Genomic DNA, 21,530 nt, shown 5'->3' on the forward strand with positions numbered 1-21,530 from the left:
AAATACATTAAAAAAACAACAGGAAAGATAAAATCTTTTATGTCCCTATCTTGGGGTTCATTTCGCTTAGCATCATCTTATATGGTCATATGTACATAGCTTTTGATCTCTTCTGCTTGTCCTAGACATATACTAGTTATTTCAGATAAGGGAAACCATAGGACTTATGTTTCTTTAGGTCTGGCTTATTTCACTTAATATAATTTTTTCCAAGTCTTTCCATTTCTTAACAAATGGGGCAGTGTCATTCTTTCTGATAGAAGTCCATGAGACTCTTATCTCCAATTAATCACTGAAAGGCCAGAAGTGGAGCTGTAGCTCAACTGGTAGAACACCAGCCTTAAGAAATAAAAGAAAAACCTCAGAGACTGTGCCCAAACCCTGAGTTCAAGTCCAGGACTGGTACAAAAGAAAAAAAGAAAAGGTTCCAGGTATGACAGCACACACCTGTAATCCTAGGAGGCAAAGATGGAGAGGATCACAGTTCAAGGCCAACCCAAGGGCAAAAATTTAAGAAGACTCATTGTCACTTAACCAGGGCATAGTAGAATATGCCTATGATCTAAGCTACTTGGAAAATCATAGATTAGAGGATTTTGGTCTGAGGCTGACACCAGGCAAAAACATAAGACTTTACCTGATAAAATGACTAAAGCAAAAGCAGGCTGGGTATGTGGCTCAAGTGACAGAAAGCTGAAAGTCTTCCTAGAAAGCACAGGCAGTTTAAACTCCAGTACTGAAACAGAAAGCAGGGAGAGGAGGGAAGGAGAAAGAGATAGAGCTGGGGAAGGAAGGAAGGAAGGAAAGAAGGAAGGAAGGAAAGAAGGAAGGAAGGAAGGAAGGAAGGAAGGAAGGAAGGAAGGAAGAAAGGAAGGAAGGAAGGAAGGAAGGAAGGAAGGAAGGAAGAAAAGGAGGGAGGGAGGGAATATAGAATCAAAGAAAGAAAGATGAAGGAAGAGAAGGGAAGGGAACAAAAAAGGGAAGGGGAGGAGGATGTGGGAGAAGAAGAAATGTGAGAAATGTATATCTTGTTTCATTGGCATTGAGTAGAGCATAATGCAGCAGCAGTTCACCAGTGTCCCATCATTGTAGTCTAGCCTACTGAGTAAGAAGCCCTTCCCGTCAACTCTGTGCATATAATCAACATAAAATAAGTGTCCATAATACTAACCTATCAGTTGGTATTAATTTTAAAACAAGTTCAACCATCAGTTTTTGTTTTGTTTTGTTTTTGTTGGTCGAGGTGCCTGAACTCTGGGCCTGGAAGCTGTCCCTCAGCTCTGGAGCTCAAGGCTAGCGCTCTACCACTACAGCCACAGCGCCACTTCCAGCATTTTCTGCTTATGTGGTGCTGAGGAATCGAACCCAGGATCTCATGCAGGCAAGGCAAGCACTCTACCATTGAGCTGCCTTCCCAGCCCCAACCATCATTTTTAAAGTAGCACTTTTATGCTTATTTTAGAACTTGCTGACTGATAAACACATAACACATAGACTTTTGACAGAAAGCCCATGAAAGGATATGTTTTAAAATGATATTTTAGTCTTAGAGGCATAGGCCATAATAAGAAATCATCTTAATTGAATACTTTAAGATTCTTATAATAAAAACTCACACACGATAGATTTATGGGGTACAAGGTGATCATTCAATGCATCAAGACAATACAACGGTGGAATCAATGGTAGTTGATGTTTCTATCTTCACCTTCCCGGGCGTAGTCAAACACAAAAGGACAGATACTAAATGTTCTTTCTCTTCTGTGAATTCTTAAAGTTTGATGTGAATGCAGAATAGTTATTTGATGCTTTTGTAACTAAAGCTAAAATGCTTTACTTATAATCTAAGGTAGAAGATACTTAAAAAATAGAATATCATCTAAACTAAAAACTTTGGTTTTCCATGTGTCGTTCAACAGATCCACCAACATCAATTTTCATGAGGTCTCTTCAGAGGAGAATGTTCCTTTAGTCGTGAATAATTTTGAAGATATTGGTCCAAAATTTGTCTTTTCCCTTAAGGTTGGTGAGCTTGTGATCATGGCAAGTCAAGAGGAAAGGGAATGAAAAAAAAATTACCCTGGGAAGAGACAACAGAAATAAGATGATGTTGAATACACCAATGTTTGTACATTTAAACGTGCATTAACTAGCATCTGGCAGGCTTGCTATCACACAGAGGGCTGGGCTCCATCCTGAGTTCCTGATTCAGTGGGTCTGGGGTCAGCCTAAACATGTGCATTTCTATCAGATCCTTGGGTAAGGATATTGATGCTGATACCTGGGGCCAAGTACCATACTCTGAGAAGCCCTGGGATAGACAGTAGATAAGTAAACAACGGGAATTTATGCTTAGTGATGTGCCCTGGGGAAGTTACCAATGAAACATTTTCAAGGCATCAATATTAACCAACAAGGAATTATGACACTGATAATTCTGTGGATAAATTTTATTGGGATAAAATCATAATACAAATTGGTTCTTGGAGACCAATACAGTTTGAACATTCATTATAAAATGAGCATCAGAAAATATTTTGAGTCAAATTAATTAAAATATGACTGGATAATTGTAAGTAAGCAATTATTAGTCTAAACATGATAAGCAGTTGTGTACAGAGAAATTTTGTTGTAAAGAAGCAACTGTTTTAAAATATAATAATATGAAGGAACTTGGAAAAGTCAAAAATTAATAAATTAATTTACTCACCAGCCTGGGTAACTCAATACATTCAATTTTTGTACATTACATAGATTCTACCCCTTACTTTTATTGTTTAAAAAATTATAAAATAATCTTGATTTATTATCCACAAAACTTTAATTTATAAAATATGATAGCCATATTTCTTTACTAGGACAATTTGAAGTAAAATAAATAACATCCTAACATCTGCAGAGGGTAATAAAACTAGCCATTGTATCAGATGGTATACACATATGGATAATTCCATTTAATTCCCAGACAAGTTAGTACTCATATTATTTCTAGGAATGTTAAAGACTTTTAACAACCCGTAGTCCATCAACATTGGCCAATTAGAACCCAAACTCACCAGTGATAGCACATGGTATACCAGCACAAATCTACCCGATTTCTGATTATCTTTATTTAACAAGATGAGCATTGAAGCAAGGTCAAGGTTAAGGTCATCCAGCCAATGCTAGTCAATTGCTATTGTAACCACTTTATACTGGCCCCTCATCAGGACCAGGATAATTGCTGGTTTCCTTGTGCTGTATGATCAGGTGTGATCGTAGGATGCTTTCTTCTCCATGTAGGTCACAACAGGAACTGTTCCGGTGAGCATGGCGTCTGTAGTCATCCATCTCCCTCAGTACACCAAAGAAAAGAACCCACTCATGTACCTGACAGGGGTGGACACAGACAAAGTAAGGATCACACAATTGCCCATCAGTGTGCATACTTTCAGGATGGAAATAACCGAGGAGTTCAGAACAATTGTGTCTGACATTTGATAGTTAATGTAGTTGAGGAGGAGAAGGTAACACCTGTGTGTTACAGGTCCCAGTTAACTAGTATCTAATTTCACATGAGAGGTAGAATACCCTTATAAGGAAACAAATATCTGATTCTAGATATTTATATTTGGCAGAAATAATTTCAACATCCCTGTCTCATTAGGTGAGGATCTGACGTTGTCAAGGCCCTGTTGGAGAAAAAGTCCAAGCTGTGAGAGGCTGAATATACTCTGGGCACACAGTAGGCCTACACAGCTTCAGTTAGTAGCTGGTCTTCAGGCTATCAGCCTGGACTTCCACCAGCTTAAACTCAACTCTGGTTATTCATTTGAATCACCCCAGGAGCTTTTGAAACAATTGTTATGTTCAGGCAATGAAGTCACTGGTGTTTATCCTGAATGCACATCAGACGATTTTGCCATGCAGTCTGGACCAAGAGGTTCCTGTCTAGTAAAGCAGGTTGACATTGGCTCACTTTTAATGCAGCACTTAGCGGATCTAAGCGACTCCTGTATTGTGCAAATAACTACAGGAAATTAAATTCCTAAAATGTTCTACAGCCAATAACCTGAACTAAATCACTCCCAGGGTGTTTTTGTTACAAATTTGTTTTTGTTTCATCACCGATGGGATGTGTCACAGTCCATTCTGCACTACTATAACAAAACACCTAAACTGGGTAGAGTTACAAAAAGAAAAGAAAAGAAAAAACCATGAGGTTTACATAATATTTTGGAGATTCAAGAGCACGATGCCAGCATCCTCAGGATTTCAATTCAGACGGGCATCGTGGTGATGGTAGGAGTCTAAGTAAGTGGGGGGAGGGCACATTTTCAAACTGCGAAGTAGAGAGAGGAACTGGAATGCCACAACCCCTTCTTAAGTAATTAACCTTTAGATTTTCCACTAGGTCCTAACCCTTACAGACCCCATCCCTGCTCAACACTGTCACCCTGTAGACCAGTCCTCCAATACTAATTCGTGAACCTATAGGGACAAACTATGGTTAATCCACACCAGGCAAAAGCAGGTGAAGTTCATCAGTTCATCACAGCCGTTTACTCTAGGCAAAGCACAAGTCTGGGCCAGTAAGCACAGTCGAAAGACTAACCTCCTGGGGCAACAGTGAGATTTCCAGACATGCCAAGAAGATCTGGGTAAACCATTTTGCTTCCCAAATCTGACATTGCTCTTCTCTGTTGTAGACTGGTGATATCACTTGTAAAGCAGAAATAAACCCACTGAAAATAGGACAGACCTCCTCTTCTGTGTCTTTCAAGAGTGAAAACTTCTGGCGCATGAAAGAATTGGTGAGAACGGTTAACAAGTGATACTCCCTTTGGACAATCCCTGTGTTTCACCTGAAATTCAGAACTTTCCTCCAACCAGCGTTCTCATCCTGTCACACAGCATTCTCATATTTAAGATGAACTCTAGCAGTTAGGATTTAGAAAATACATTCTCAAATTTATGTTTTTGGAATGATTACTTATTCTATGACTAACAGAATACATGTCCACCATTCGTAGTGTCAGAAGGACACATGACACTATTGTGTTTCAACAATGTGTTCTTTAGAAACATTTGCTTAGGGTCGTGAGGAATCTGGGAGTATGCTTTAGAGATGAAACCCCTTAAGTTCCCTAACTTATAACTACTGATGTCTTTCACTTAGCTGCTAAATACGCTATCCAATTCTGGGTCCTAGTATCATTATCTCCTGCTGCTGAGCTATGCCTTCTTCTTTGGTAAAGCGTGGTGTTTGGCCCATATTAGTTACAAATCCCAAACAAACCACAAATCTCCCCTATATTAAAATATCTTTGTTTTTTTGCTGCAGTTATTTTGTTTTGTGAAGGATAGGGGGAATGGAAAAACAGGAGAACAAAATTGTGTTTTTTCCTATGTGCAACGTTTGTGTATATGTGTGTATGCATGTGTGTCTGTGTGTGTGTCTGTGTGTGTGTCTGTGTGTGTGTATGTAGGCTGCTACATAAATGGGCCATGTTGACGTTTAGACAATGTATCATAAATTGTAAGCAGTTCAGAGCAAAATTGTGTGGAATTTATAGGAATTTACCATGTATTTTCTATCCTATCAGGCCTATGGCTTGTATTATCCAAATCCTGGATCTGTGTGATACATTTGCTACAACTGATGAACCTACAGTGATATCTCATCATCATTATTATCATTACACCAAAACTCTGTAGTTAACATTAAGGTTCACTGTTGGCATTGTAAAAATCCACACCTGTGATTTTTGACAATGTATAATAACCCATATCCATAATTTTAGCTTCATGTGGAATAGTTTCACGGCCTTGAAGTTGATCAGTGCTTCTCCCTGTCTCTTAATAAGCATGATTCTGTCATTTTTGTTGACCTAAAAATGTTATCTTTAAGTTGAGCACTGGTGGCTCACATCTGTGATCCTAGCTACTCAGGAGGCTGAGATCTGAGGATTGTAGTTTGAAGCCAGCCCAGGCAGAAAAGTTCCTGTGAGATTCTTATCTCCAATTAGCCACTCAAACACTAGAAGTGGAGCTGTGGCTCAAAGGGTTAGAGTGCTAGCCTTGAGCATAAAAGCTCAGGGACAGCGCCCAAGCCCCATGACCAACACACACACACACACACACACACACACACACACACACACACACACACACACATCCCCTCCCAAAAAAACAGATGATCTTATCATTAAGTTCAATTCAATTACTGCATTGTGTTTAGTTGGTTTGGTTAGTACTGGGATTTGAACTCAAGACCTGATATTTGTTAATTAGATGCTCTACCACTTCAGCCATCTCCAGCCCTTTTGGTTTTAGTTTTGTTTCAGATAGGATTTAATTCTTTTATCTCAATCCTACTGTCCAGTAGCTCGACCACAAGCTTACAAGACCACACCTAGCTTGCATCTTGTTTTTGTTGTTGTTTGAAATTTTTGCTCTTTGAGACAGGGTCTTTCGAGTGTGTGTGGGGGGAGCGGGGGGCGGGTACTGTGACTGGAACTCAGGAACTTGTTACTGTCCCTTAGCTTTTTCAAACTGGTACTCTACTACTTGAACCACATCTTCACATCTGGATTTTCTCTGGTTAATTGGAAATAAAACTCACAGACTTCCCTAGGCAGGCAGACTTTGAACCAATCTTTTAGATTTCAGCCCACTGAGTAACTAGGGATTACAGGCATGTGCCACCCCCCCACTACCAAGCTCAAGGGTCTCCTTAACTTTTTGCCACAGATGGCCTCAAATCCTCATGTAGTCATCTAAATACCATCCTGCATCTGGGATCAAAGCTGTGCACCATCGTGTCTGACTACTTATTCTATACAATGTTATTTTATTTTACCTTCAGGAGTACAATCGCAAGGTTGCTGCCCTATGTTCCAGACTCTTCCGATTATCTCCTAAGGCAAACTATACAGACAGAATTGCCTGTATAATTTTACATTTTGAAATACAGTATCTAAATCCTTGAAGAAGAGCTAAAGGACGAATAGCTTACGGTTTTGCCTTTTTTCTTAGAGCCTACTGAGTGTTGGGTCTGATCTATCTTTGTAAAATTCTAGCACTTATGCATTTACACCTATCCTAACACGCTGTCTTCTTTTACTATTTACTTCAACCTGAAAGAGCTGTCCAGCTGTTGCCTGTAGTAATGTCACCTGCTGGCTGAAAGATCTTCACACGAAAGGAGAGTACTTCATCAATGTGACTACCAGAATTTGGAATAGGACTTTTGCTGCTGTGAGTATTCATTGTATCTATTGGGTTTTTCAACCACAAGGGAATGTGTGGCTTCATTATCAAGTTCTTACCCTTTAATGAAATAGAATTCTAGTACCTAGCTAGAAGCCAGCGTTCACACCTGTAATCCTAGCTACTCAGGAGCCTAAGATCTGAGGACTGAGGTTGGAAGCCAGTCCAGATGGGAAAGTCTGAGATTCTTCTTATCTCCAATTAACCAGCAAAAATGAAAGCCAGAAGTAGAGCTGGTGGATCAAATGGTAGAGATCCAGCCTTGAGCAGAAAAACCTAAGGGACAGTACACAGGCCCTGAGTTCAAGATCCAGTACACACACACACACACACACACACACACACACACACACACACACACACACACACACACACACACACACACACACACACACCACATTCTAGTACCCATGCCAGAGCACTTTTACTCTGGAAAATAGTGCTTATCAATGCTCACTTCCCCTGGCTATGCCTCTGCATCATAGAAGGAGTTTATGGTCTGCTTTGCAGACTCCACACAGACACAGAGCAAGCTGAAAGATCCACAGGAAAAGTGTCAAGATTGCCTCTGTTGACCTTAGCTACAGAGAGCATCTGCTTGGTTTCCTTCCCCAAACCCCACATCCAGATCAACAAGCACAGGTCTGTGTCTCTCATTCAGGGAACCCAGCAGAGAGACACTCTTCCTCTATTACAGCAGGTAACCACTCGGCTCTCCTCTTTACCCTTCCTCTAATAAGAGAGCTCAGGAAGAACACAACTATAAGGTCATTTCACTTCCCATTGAAGTGAAAGTACCAAAAACAATGTCAATGTTTTCTTCTTTATGATAGTTTGGGTAGCTAGAATCTGGCATGAAAAAATGTAAACATAGACTGACCTTCAAACTGGCTGCTTGAGTGGCTGCTTACTCATCCCTTTTGCCAACCCTCAGACTGAGGTGACAAAGTATAAATTAGTCTGAAACCTCTTGGAAATGTATGGTTTTCAATGGATTTATTTTTCTAACAAATGAATCCATTCTGAAGGTGCATATAACCAGTCGCCCCCCCTAATTTTTTCATTGTCTCACAAAGTAACCATCATTCTTTACTAGGTACATTAGTGTAGGATTAGAGAGCTTCCATCTTAGACTCTTTCTGGAGTCAAAATACAAACAATATTCTTAAATGAAGACATAATATCAAAAGGGAGTAGTAAAAGATGACAGGAAAATACAGTATCAGAGGAGTGGAGAAATGAAGCATTCGGTTGCTTTTTCACTTATTTATAGTTGATTTCTTGTTAGTTGTATTTGCTTCAAAGCATCCAAGATCGTTCAGTGTCCTGTAAGATGTAATATGTGCTCTTAGCTACACCACCTTCCTGGTTACTGTAGTTTGGTGTGTAAGTTTTACCAATTGGCTCTTTGGATTTGAGGAGCAATGTTTTCATAGCAAACTTTGCCAACTGGGAAGGAACACTGACTTTTGCACATCAAATAGAATCGTACCAGCTCTATAAAAAACATTTGGGTTTCCCAGAGTTTGCTTAAAGGTACGTCATTTAACCAGAAAACTTTTGAACGTATCTTGTCAATAATATTCAACAAGCAGCAGTTTTATTCCTCTGAGCAAACTACTGAGGTGTCTTGTTTATATATTTTTTTCAACATGATTGTGAGAGCTAAACTGAGAAGCCACCTGAGCACTGTTATCGCATCCTACACATCTTCCTCCTTCATGAAAATCACCTGGTCCTCACAGTGGATCAACAGCTAAGTGAATGTTCCTTAGACCACCTGGGAGACACAGTCTTGAATAAGGATCTTGTTTCCTGTATGGGCCACTGATGTGATGCTTTCTGGTGTTGCCCCTCTGTCAACCTCACACTTCAAGTAATTTCATTACAAAGTGATTGCTCAAGTTTCCAAACAGAGAGCAGCCTTAGACACCATTTATAAAGGAGAACCTTGCCAGATGCTAGCTCTTCTAGGAGTGTGTAGTACATCTTCTTCTCCTAGCTAACCTTGTAGGATACATCATATGCCAGTGGTCAGGGTTAAGTTATGATGCAAGTTTTCATCTTGAGAGAATTAAGAATTACCAGAGCCTGAGCCAGTGGAAAAGAAATAAATTGCTCACTTTTTGGAAATATATTCTCTCTTCCTGGCTCTTACATAGACTTCAGCAAATTACTTCACAGAGTCTATTGGATCTTATACCCTAGAAACCAGAAAAACTGAGCCTTAGTAGCCAGTGCTTGTGAAAACAGTTCTAAAATCTGAGTGCTGTATTTTACCACAATGATCCAACACTGACAACAATGAAATGCACACATCAATAATGTTTCCATTGAAAAATAGGTGTTTTTTTTCTAAAATTACATTGAAGAATGCACGTAAACTTATTTCATACTAGGAGACTTGCTATTGACATCAGCATAAAGCAAATTGTCCTTCCTACATGCCTATGCCACATCTAGGATTATGTGATAGAAGCAAGCAGATGAGGAAATATGAAAATATTCTTGATGTGATATAACATGCCCAAAGGCCAAGGTATTTGCTGCTGACATGCACAGTCAAGTTCAAGTGTACTTTGTTGTTGGGAAAGATGGGGGGCTTGAACTATGGCCTGGGTGTTGTCCCTGATGCTCTTTGTGCTAGAAGCTAACACTCTACCACTTGAGCAACAGTGTCACCTCCAGTTTTTGAGTGGTTAACTGGAGAAAAAAGTCTCACAGGGACTTTTCTGCCTGGGCTGGCTTTGAACTGTGATCCTCAAATCTCAGCCTCCTGAGTAGCTAGAATTACAGGTGTAAACCACCAGTGCCCAGCTCAAGTGTACTTTTATTCCCTCTTTTTTTAAATGAGTCTATATTGATGGTAAAAAAAAAAAAACATGAATGGCTTTCATTTACATATTCATACATGTATGTAATGTGCTTTTTACAACACATGTGCCCAGACAGAAATTTTCTTTTACATGTTGTTGGCATTCCATTTCATTATATGACTCAGTTAGGTAAGCATATAAATATGCAATTTTCTCCCGGGTCTCTGGCTTCATTAAGCTTTTTGAAATCTTTCCAACTACAAACCTTCATTTTTGTTAAGCCCTTATTTTTCAACCATTTTCAAGTTTGGATCACCCAAAGAGATGTTTTCCCTGGCCAGGTCTGGATGTCATGTCCAGGGACTGGGTTAATTGGCTATGATAAGCTTCCTTCTGCATGCTTTAAACCTTGTCCATCAGCATCTGATGAGCAACCCTCATGTACCTCCATATCAAGCACTTGAAGATTCTGTAATCTTCAGGATTGGTATTTGCTCTTGTCACATTCCACCAGGAAATAAGTAAATTATAAGCATGCCACATTTTCTGCAATGAATGTCTGCTGTTAAGATAAATTGTACTCTTTTTTTCCCCTATGATCCAGTCAACTTTCCAGGCAGTACAGCTGACTGCAGCTGCAGAAATCGACACAAATAATCCCCAGCTCTATGTGATTGAAGATAACATTGTCAAAGTGAGTGCATCCCCTCCCTCCCTAGGATGGGTGTTCTGTTTCCCAAATCATAGAATATTTATTCTCTTAACCTACGTACATGTGGAAGTGTCCTTCCGAACCTCTGAGCAGCGAATGTTGATTCTGTTGAGCATGGGCCAGGGTGTTGGCTTCTCAGAAAGCTCAGTGATACACTCTCCCTCCTCCAGCTACCACCCCTCCCCCCATCCCCATCCTCCCAGGCTGGCAAAGTTGGCTTTCCTAGAAGTGGGGAGATCCAAAGAAAGGCATAACAAAACCAGCTCTGTCTCATTTGAGATGCCATAGTGACTCTTCTCCATGCCTGAGCTACCACCATCAGCTCGCCCTTTCTCTCTGCCTGCCAAAATCTATCTGCACCACAGGTTGCAAAATAAGTCATGCTTATTCATATTGGAGTCTTTTTTAAAAAGAAGTGCAGAAGCATTTCTAAAAAAAAAAAAAAAAAAGGCATAAAAGTTTCCCTCCCCCCTCCCAGCTTTTTTCCCCCCAAATAGTACTTCTTAGAACCAGACACTAACAATGTGTGACATGTCCATTCATGGTCGTACATTATAAAGAACTATAAATGTCTCCCTTGATAATAAATAGTTCTTCAGAGAACTGTACTTTTACAGAAAACAAAAGCTCCCTGTTCTTAGGGCTGGCATAGACAACTTTGCTTTGCACTGAAACTCTGGTTAGCACATGCCATTTTTAGATAGAGCAGGATTTCCATGCCCAGCTAATCTGCTGGCAGAGCCCCCAGCATTTTCCTCTCAGTGCTTTTGTTAAGAGCTGGAAGCAAGTTCATGACTCTGCCCCAGAGGCCAGCTGGGCAATTGGCCGCCAGCCACTGCTCTAGCTTACAGACTAGGTTGAAAAGCCAATGGCTCAATGAACTTTGGGACTCTCTCAATGCCTGAAAGTACAGCTCACAGAACTGCCTTCCCATTTTATCCCAGGGAAAATGATCCCAAACAATAGAGGACCCTTTTCGGTCTCCAGTTTAGGAAGCTCAGTGAAAGTCCACACCCTGCCTTCAGGGACAGGGCATGGAAAACCAGAAGCAGAGCCAGAGGAAATGGAAGACTTCAGATTCAAACAGCTGTAAACTTAGGCTAGGGAGAAAGTACAATAGATTTTTTTTAAGCTTACTTTAGAAAAATGCAGTGCTCAAACAACATGGAAAACTGCTGAAGTCATTTTTTTTTCAAAAAGCAATCTTAAAACATATTAATTGAAAGGTCAAAGTAATAATTTTCATGAACCTATTAGATTTTTCTTTTCCTGGTTTCCTCTAAATAGTGTTCATAAATAAGACATCAACTTTTACTGTGTATCTGAAAATACGTTTTGAATCCAAACAATAGTTTTTGAGTTTATCAAATAATGTGTTGAATCCAAACAACAGATTGAAACATGCCTATAGAAAAAAAATGATCATTTCTTTTCAGGGATCCATTGGCTCCTGGCCCATTTATATATCTATTGCACAAAATTTTGTACCTATGGGTCCAGAGAGATTCATAGATTCCAGATTAGGAAGCTCTTGAATACAGAGAAGAAGGTATCTGAGTGCCAGTAAACAGTGAGCTACAGAAATTTATAGTAACTTTATTCATAGACATATGAAAAACTTTATTTTAGCCTTTGATGATTCAAATGAGGAGAAATAGCCATGAACTTCAGCTTCCTGTTTTTCCCAACTCAAAATGTATGACCAAAAGCAAAGCCTTTGCCACTGCAATTTAACATTAACTCAAGTAAATGAACTAGGTATCATTCCCTTCTTTTGTGCTAAAACATAGTCTTCGGGAATTTTTTGTAAACTAAATAGTTATGAATATCTTCCCAATTAAAAAGGAGAAGAGAGGGCAAAAAGAGAAGAGAGAAAGAAGAAGAAGGGGATGAAGGAAGGAAAGAGGGAAGAAGAGGAAAAGGAAGAGCAGAGGATAAAGAACAGGAAGGGAAGAAAGGAGAAAAAAAGAGGAAGCAGGAAGAAGAAGAAGGAGGAGGAGGAGGAGGAGGAGGAGGAGGTAGAGGAGGAGGAGGAGGAGGAGGAGGAAAAAGAAGAAGAAGAAGAAATGAGAGACTGTGGCAAGGAAGTTTTCCTGTTAAAACTCTTAGGGCTGTCATTCCATTACAGTGCTACAAAGACTGGCCAGAAGTAAACTCAGAGTCATGTTTATCTACAAGGACAATGTCACCACTGTCAAGGTCAAACTGAACCCTGAGATAATTGTCACAACTTTTCCAACAATTGATACCAAGTTTGAATCAAATTTAAGATAAATCAGTATTTTAGAAACCCAGAGAAAACTTGCTCTTGAGTGAGACCTGTGTCCTTTCCAGTTTTGGACATGCATTTATAGGCTTACAGACAAGTACTGTCCCATTACACCTCTTTCTGTGCTCAAATGAGATAAAATGAATTGTGAATATCTGTTTGCAGATTGCCCTTATGATCATGAAACCTGGTGAGAAAGCTGAAATACCAACGGGGGTCATAGTAGGGAGTATAATTGCTGGAATCCTTCTACTGGCAGCCCTGGTGGCAGTTTTGTGGAAGGTAAGAAAAATTTCCTATTTTAAAATACAAGGCTCCTGAAGATTTCTGCCTTGGACTATCTTACAAAAAAAAAAGTAAAATAAAATAAAAACATCCTTAAGTATCATTTAGTACCTCCTCTACCACAGAGAAAAGAAATGGAAATTTGTTTATTCTTGGCTTTGAAGACCAGTGAAAAGGTTGTCCTTTAAAAGGAAAGTTCTTATATCCTGGACCCTGAACATTTTGTTTACCTTCAAATATATAGATCCTGAGAAATTTAATTTTGTACAGGTCAATTAAACTCTCTGGATATAAATTTCCCCAGTAAATGGATGATAGGTAGCAGACAGCAGCAGCCCGCTCACCTCAAGTTTCTGGAAGGATCTCAGTGACCATGATAGCAGTGGATCAAAGCCATATGTAAGCCATGGAGGAGTATTGTTTGAGTTGGGCATCCTTCGTGGGTACAATTTGATGTTCTTATATCTGGCATGTATACTCCCTGAGTAATGATCAAGTCAGGGTAATTGTCATTCTGGTAGACATTAATAGTTTCATGTCATACCCCCTTACAGCTTGGATTCTTCAAGAGAAAATATGAGAAAATGATGAAAAACCCAGATGATGTTAATGAGACCAGGGAACTCAACAGCTGAACAGCCCCGCAGATACCACCGCAGAGACCACGGCCGGTCACAGCCCAGCCAGGGCTTACTATGACCACAATTGGGTTTATTTTTTTAAGTCCCACTTTTTTTTTTTATAATAACAGTCCAGGTAAATTAGCCTGGCATTATAAAAGAGACTGCCGGTCAGTTTGAAGAAATGGTGGGTGGGCATTACGGGTATCAAGGGTTAAAACAATTATTTTATACAGGGATGAAAAAGGAATCTTTAAACTGGCTGAGCCAGAGTTTACTTGATAGTCTGTATTGTGTCAGAACATGAAATGCTTCCAGGCCCGACAAAGCGAAGAAAATTATACTTTGCCGAGTTTAAAGAGATAAGGAATATTCCCTTCAAGATGATTTTTAAATTAGTAACAACAGAAGTGGAAGTACCTAGGGTGTAAGTCTATTATATATGTTATTTCCTACCAACGTATTTGATCACTGAGCATATACGAACACATCGTACTGTGGAGGAGGGTGTAATATGGCATCCCATACTGAGTACTTCCAGTGTTTAAAACTGTCATGAATATTCATGTTCAGCAGTGGAGGGAACAAAAACACAGGTTGTTTTTCAATTTATGCTGCTCACCTAAAGTTGCCAGAGGATATTTTAAGTGACAATTTTATTTATAAACTAGGTTAAACTTTCTGTTCATTTCTCCAGTCTCTGAATACCTCTTTGAGAGTCCTATCTTGCTCTAATTGTTAAATCATGCTTGAATTACAGAGGGGTGTTTAGAGGTCACCTTCTACAAAGGCAACTCCATTTCAGTTGGGAGTTGGGGAGTCCTTTAGAAGCCAAAGCACAAGAAAGGATTTTGTTAATCACCTATGAGATAACCAATTTATGGTCAAGTGCTGCCTGCTGAAGGCCTAACCTGTGTCAGAGGAAGTAAGAGGACATTTGCTTTCTTTTAGGATATAGAACAGTCCTTTTTTTTTAGGATTTGATTAGCTGGCTGGCAGGAATATAATGGGATTTTTTATTTTTTAAAAAATGCCGGTACTAAGGATTGAACTCAGGGGCTATGTGCTGTCCCTTAGCTTTTTCATTCAAGACTGGTGCTCTATCACTTGAGCCACACCTCACTTCCAGTTTTTTTTTTTTTGCTACTTAATTAGGGTTAAATGTCTCATGGACTTTCCTGCCCATGATCCTCAGATCTCAGCCTCTTGAGTAGCTAGGATTACAGGCATGAGACAACAGCCAGGTAGACTCAGTGAACTTTTGAAACAAGCAATTTCTTAGGCAGACTTCCAGCTCTCTTGCAGAACCCCTCTCCTGCTTCCTGGCACCTTCCTTGGTACCCCATAACCCCCATGTCAGAAGCCCCCTGGACCTGCTTCATCTCCAAGAGTCCTGTCACCCCTCATATAAATCTCCCATACCCCAACCACTACTTTGCCAGGTGGGAGGACAGAAGTCATCTGATTTAATTCACACAACTGTGTAAATTACTGTACCAACTCCCTAACTTTGGGACACTAGTTTCCTTTGTTGCTAAATGTATTTGTTGATTACATTTCTAAGTGTTGGGAGCTTATGCAGTGATAAACAAGGCCAAGTGTCTCAGGAATCTCTAAAAAAAAAAAATATGGAGGAGGAAGGTGGAAACCACTGAATTAGCAGGTGCATCCTCTGTGGTTCTTTCTAGAAGACTGAGGCAAACGTAGTCAAAGCTTGGACCACAGCCCAAGGCCATAGTGGGATGAAGGCCAGACATTTGCATCCGGACCAGCATCCAGTCATTATGACATACATGGCCCCTTATTGGAGGGATACAATTTTTTTTCTACTTCTTACACATTCTTCTGTCTGTCTCTGAACCCACACACTCTCTAAGGGACCTGGAGGAGAAAGGATCAAGCAAAGGTAGCCAGGATGACTTTATGTCAGATACCGCATGCCTAAAGCTTTGGACAAGTCTGGGCCCCTGTGAACATAAGTGTTCTCAGTATAGAATGGGAGGACTTGTGTTCAGCAGTGAAGATTATTTAGTTTTAGAATTCTATTGTCTGGATTTCATATAATGTAAACAGACGATCCTCTGAGAATGTATGTCTCAGAGGTTTCCAAGGAAAATGGGAATTTGCAAATGTGCCTACAGATAGCCCGGACTGCTCTGCTGACCTGAGCCCTGGAGGATGGCTATCTGGATCTGTTAATGACTTACCTAGTATTACAAAGCACAATGAATGGGGGCGGAGGGGGGGAGGGGAGGGAAGCCATCAGGGATTTATAGCAAAAACAGCATGGTATTCTTTAGTTGTCCATGCCAGAGCCTGATTCTTTTAACAGCTGTGTGGATTCACTGGGTTATTCCAACCAAAATTTTCATTTAAAAAAATGTGGAGACATTGGTCATTAGGTAGACAAAAAAAGTTAATAAACGATGTATCTATTGCACATATAGTTTTGCAATATACATACAAATGACTAAAGCACACCATTGCTTTAATTTTATTCTGCCTCCTCTTCCTTTGATAGCAAATAAATAAACAAAAGCCATCTCCTACGTATATTGAGGAGCATTCTGGCTAGCTTTGGCTGAAGATGGCCTGGAAGACACTGTTTCAAAAGCTTAGCCACTTGTCTAGGAATAACATGAGCTCAGGGCATTTCCGTCTTGACATTGCTGTCATTTGGGGTCTGGTGGTTTCCTTTTGGGTGGAGGAGGATATGACCCATGCCTGGAGGGATGTCTATAAGCAGCATCCTTGCTACCAGATAGCAGGTAGCATGCTTCCCCTGCTCTCAGCTCAGGCCAGCCATGGCTGCAGACCTTGCCTGCAAGTGTTTCTCTAGAGCTTTGAAGCAAAGGTGCCTATTTTTCATGCAAGAACTGATGCAAGGGGTGGGGGAAACAGCCTTTGAAAGCAAGTCCCAGCTCTCATTCCATCACACTTTTCCTGTAAAAGCAAGTCAGGGAAGGCCTTAAAAGATGTCATGTTAACGTTTCCATTTCATAAATGGCCTATAACCAACGTGTATAGAACATGGTAAAAATTTCGTGTTGCTTTATGCATGACTGTCACATAAGCCTTATAAAATAATAGCAAAGTAGCTTGATGAAAACACTGTATTGATTTAAAATTGTACATTGCTTATGCCAGCAGAAAATTGAGAAGTCTGAACTAGACAGAAATTTTTCTAGCTAGCAATGTTATTTTATGAAATAGTGAAAGTTGCATATCAACTGTGAAAACAAAAGCCTATTAGTCACCAAAGTGACTATCCTAAAATTATTATAAAAGGTTTAGTTTTATAGTATATTTATCCCGATATACAGATATAACTCAATCTATGAAATTCTCATTCTTTAAGACATCATTAATAAAAGGTAGGAGGAAACATTTAGTGGAGCTTCCTGGTTCATATTTAATATTTTCAACTTTTACACATAAAAATTGTGGGGCTGGGAAGGTGGCTCAGTGGTAGAGCGCTTGCCTTGCATGCCTGAGGCCCTTGGTTTGATTCCTCAGCACCACATAAGCAGAAAAAGCCAGAAGTGGTGCTGTGGCTCAAGTGGTAGAGCGCTAGCCTTGAGCTGAAGAGCTGAGGGACAGCGCCCAGGCCCAGAGTTCAGGCCCCATGACTGGACCCCCCCCCCAAAAAAAGAAAGAAAAATTGTGCATATAAATTTGTATTCCTTCCACATACATTTAGGCATATACATTTTAATTTGAAAGATTATGCATAGAAATAAAAGGTAAACATAGGGATAAAATTTGAAGCAATTAAAAATCATAGCTACTTCTTTGAATCTAAAGAACAATATATGTCTATTATGTACATATAGAAAGCCCTATAATGTACTTGATGTGTTTGTGCAGATGAAGTCAAAATGTAAATGTATATATCACACAACTATGTTGGAAGTGTATATTTTTAAAGAAGAAATTATCTATTTCCTTCACACAAGATGCATTAGGGCTTTGGTGTTAAATGTGTTTTGTCTTTTTTCTCTTCCATAAAAATAAAAAAAAAGAATGTATCCATTTGTATATCAAGTTGCACACTTCATTGGAGAAACAAAAATCCAACTGGACTTGTAATCAATATAAACCAGGAGCTTTAATTTGTATTGTAGTATGAGAAGAAAACCTAAAAGTTGCATTGTAAATTGCTCTTCTTCCCACATTAGGAATATTAAAATGGTTTTGAAAATATAGTTTCCTTGGCTTTTTATTTTTTACAAGTTATAAATTTCATTACAGATTTGCTTTGCTTCAGAACATACTCAAGATTTAAGAAGACTAACAATGTAACTAGCCGTAGGTATCTAGTATCCTTATGAAAACAAATCCACCACACTGCTGCAACCTACAAAGGTATAGTTATAAGCAGTTACAGAAACTTGAAGAGTAAGCAGGGAGGGGGTGTTACATATTTTGTCATAAAATTAAACATGCTGAAGTGAATACGATTAAAACCATGACATCACTGTACATCTATCACCATCATTGTACAGATGATGGAACGTGGGTGGCTGCATTAGGGGTCCACATCTCCCACGCCCCTCTTGGCACTCTTGCCACAACCTTCTTGCCCCCCCCCACAATAATATGTTTGTGTATATGTATGTGTTCAGTTGTGCATTTTTTTTATTCCATGCAAAACAAAAACGGGACCTACTCAAGCTGTTTTCACTATAGCCCTTGCTATACTGCCCTCTACTGGATAAGACAATTATAGCACCCAAATCATGACGGAGATATTTAACATACTAATTAATTAGTTCCTTAGTATTTAAGACAGAGGATAGAAGAAAGAAAGGGAGTGGTGGAGACAAATTGTGCCTATCTTCTCATTATTTTAACCAGATATCTCTTCACATTGGTAAAGTGCTACAGTAAATGTCATGTATATTTAACAATTCATAATATCAACAGCACTAGTATTCATTCCTACAACAAATATACATGAGCTTGATCTCATAAAGCTTATAAGCTAATGAGTATGACAAACTAGTAGATGCACAGCAAGTAACATTAAGTTGACAGTGGATAAAGGGGGAGTGAGATGGGAGAAGGATGCAGTCAAAAATTCAATGCATTCTCTCTCAGGCCTATAATCCTAGCTACTCAGAAGACTGAGATATGAGGATAAGTAGTTCAAAGCCAGCACAAGCAGGAATATCTGTGAGACTTTTATCCCCAATAAAGTACCAAAAAGCCAGAAGTAGACCTGTGGCTCAAGTGGTAGAGTTCTAGCTTTGAGCAAAAGAAAAGCTCAGGGACAGCACCCAGGCCAAGTACAAGCCCCAAGACTGGCACACACACACACACACACACACACACACACATCCTACAAAATTAAGTGGGGGAAGGGTGGTTTGGGAGGGAGGGATGGTTAAGAATATTGGAAAGGCTGATATTGCTCAAGACACATGATATTCATAAACTGCTTTGTGAAATGGCTATTCCTTTGTACAACTACTTAAAGATAATAAAAATATAAACATGAGGCAGAGTAAAGGGACAGTATTCCAGTTTTAAATAGAATACTCAGGGCTAAGAGTGTGGTTTAGTGGTAGAATGCTTGCCTACCATGCATGAGGTTCTGGGTTTGATTCCTTAGAGTACTCCCAGAATGCTCTGTGGCAATATCATTTAATCAGAGACTGAAACAATGACAGGAAGCAGACCATAGGAATCTGTAAAGGAAGGGCAAGATGGGGACATGCAGGAAAGGGTGTCAAGGGCAGTAACAGCCAGTCTACACCAGCCATAGCCCAGCAGACCTACTGCAAGATAGGAGTGAGGGCATGCTCAAATATTTGTTGAACCAATGTCCTTACACAAAAATCATTTCAGTAGATACAACAGGATTACAAGGTCTCTTGATACCACATCCAACTTCCCTCCATGTTGGCGGAGCCTTGAGGCTGGCCTACAACCCTAATCATCCTGATCTCAGTTGCCTATGTGGCTTAGAATGACAGGCATATGTCCCCAAACAGCCAACGCCTATTCTACTTTTATCCTTAGATGCACCCCACCTGTGACCTCCCAACTAGATCCTTTCCCCCTCCCTCCAGATCTTGTCCACCCCCTTCTCTGGGATATTTCCACACCCACTATGGCTAGACACCATACTCCTGTCCTCATTAAACTTAAAGACCTTAGCCATTACATACCAATACCCCATTTCCCTTCAACATAGGCACAGTTTAAAACCTTCCCATTCTTAAACAAGGATTTCTCAAACCTACTAACTCCCACTTTAACACCCCTCTGCCAGTAGTTAAACCTGATGGAACCTATCACCTAGTCCAGGACCTGCGCGTTAACACTGCAGTCCTTCTTATTCACCTGGTTGTGCCTAACTCATATACTCTCCTTTCACAGATACCTCCTGGTACCACCTGCTGGACCTTAAGGATGTGTTTTTTTACAATGCCCTTGCATCCTGACTGTCAGAACCTCTTTGCTTTTACCTGGGTGGACCCAGATACTTACAGGGCACAGCAGCTGACCTGGACAGTCCTCCTCAAGGGTTTTGAGACAGTCCCTATTTTTTGGACAGGCTTTAGCAAAGGACCTCCTCTCTCTTGAGGTATCTGCTAGTGTCATTCTTCAGTATGTTGGTAATCTCTTGCTTTGCAGCCCTTTGAGTTGCCAATATACAACTGACTTCACCTTCCTATTGGCCAAAGGATATAGATTCTCCCCTTCCAAGGCCCAGATAACAAAGCCAGAGATCTGTCCATAACTCCTACAGAGAGAAGCATTACTCTTGATAGAAAAGTCCAGTCTCTCTCTGTCCCACAAACCAAGGACATTCTGTCTTTCCTGGAACTTGCAAGCTTTCTTTGTATTTGGATACCTGGTTTTGCTAACTTGCTAAACCCTTTATCAGGCAACCAAGGGCTCTCTACTAGAGCTCTGGACCCCACAAAGCCCACTGACACCCCATTTAAGGTACTGAAACAAGCGCTTGTTCAGGCTCCACCTCTAGTTCTACCCAACCTTAAGAAATCCTTTATACTCTGTCACTGAGAAGTGGGGAATTGGCCTTGGGGTTCTTGGACAAATGTCAGGCCCCTCGTCTAGACCTGTGGCCTACCTCTCAAAACAACTACACCTAACGGTAAAAGGCTGGCCAGCCTGCTTTTGAGCTTTGACAGCAGCCGCCATCTTAGCACAAGAGAGCACAAAATTCACTTTTGGCCAACCCACTACCATTTGCTCCCCCCACAGACCTTTTATTCATGAAGCCCTGTCTTCCCTTCCCCTTCCCTGCCTACAGCTGCTTCATATTACTTTCATTGAAAACCCTGACTTCTCCCTGGAAAGCTGCTCCCCTCTCAATCCAGCCACTTTGATTCCATCCAATTCTAACCCTCTTTCCCACTCCTATACAGAGACCTTGGAGGGATTCACAACCCATTTTTACAGCTATCTCCGAAGCCCCTCTTCCTGACCCAGAAGATACCTGGTACATAGATGGCAGTTCCACACCTACCCCCTCAGCAGCCGAATTGTGGGTTATGCCATTGAAAGCAGCTCTCTGCCCCTCTCTCTCCCCCCCTGGCACTACT

General features: G+C 40.3%; 1 protein-coding gene across 1 annotated transcript in view; it reads left to right on the top strand.

Moving 5' to 3' along the window:
- The window catches only part of Itga2 (integrin subunit alpha 2), a 98,533-nt gene extending 80,397 nt beyond the window's left edge, over window positions 1–18,136 (top strand). The window contains exons 24-30 of the mRNA XM_070041153.1: window positions 1,920–2,022; window positions 3,283–3,393; window positions 4,689–4,793; window positions 7,126–7,239; window positions 10,672–10,761; window positions 13,214–13,330; window positions 13,888–18,136. Of these exons, the coding sequence (XP_069897254.1) occupies window positions 1,920–2,022; window positions 3,283–3,393; window positions 4,689–4,793; window positions 7,126–7,239; window positions 10,672–10,761; window positions 13,214–13,330; window positions 13,888–13,968 (721 nt within the window). The 3' untranslated portion in view covers window positions 13,969–18,136. The remainder of the gene's footprint in view (window positions 1–1,919; window positions 2,023–3,282; window positions 3,394–4,688; window positions 4,794–7,125; window positions 7,240–10,671; window positions 10,762–13,213; window positions 13,331–13,887) is intronic.
- Window positions 18,137–21,530: the final 3,394 nt, after the last annotated feature.

This window comes from Dipodomys merriami, unplaced genomic scaffold (assembly GCF_024711535.1).
Source record: "Dipodomys merriami isolate MVZ:Mamm:240054 unplaced genomic scaffold, mDipMer1.0.p SCAF_30, whole genome shotgun sequence".
NCBI classification, from domain to species: domain Eukaryota; kingdom Metazoa; phylum Chordata; class Mammalia; order Rodentia; family Heteromyidae; genus Dipodomys; species Dipodomys merriami.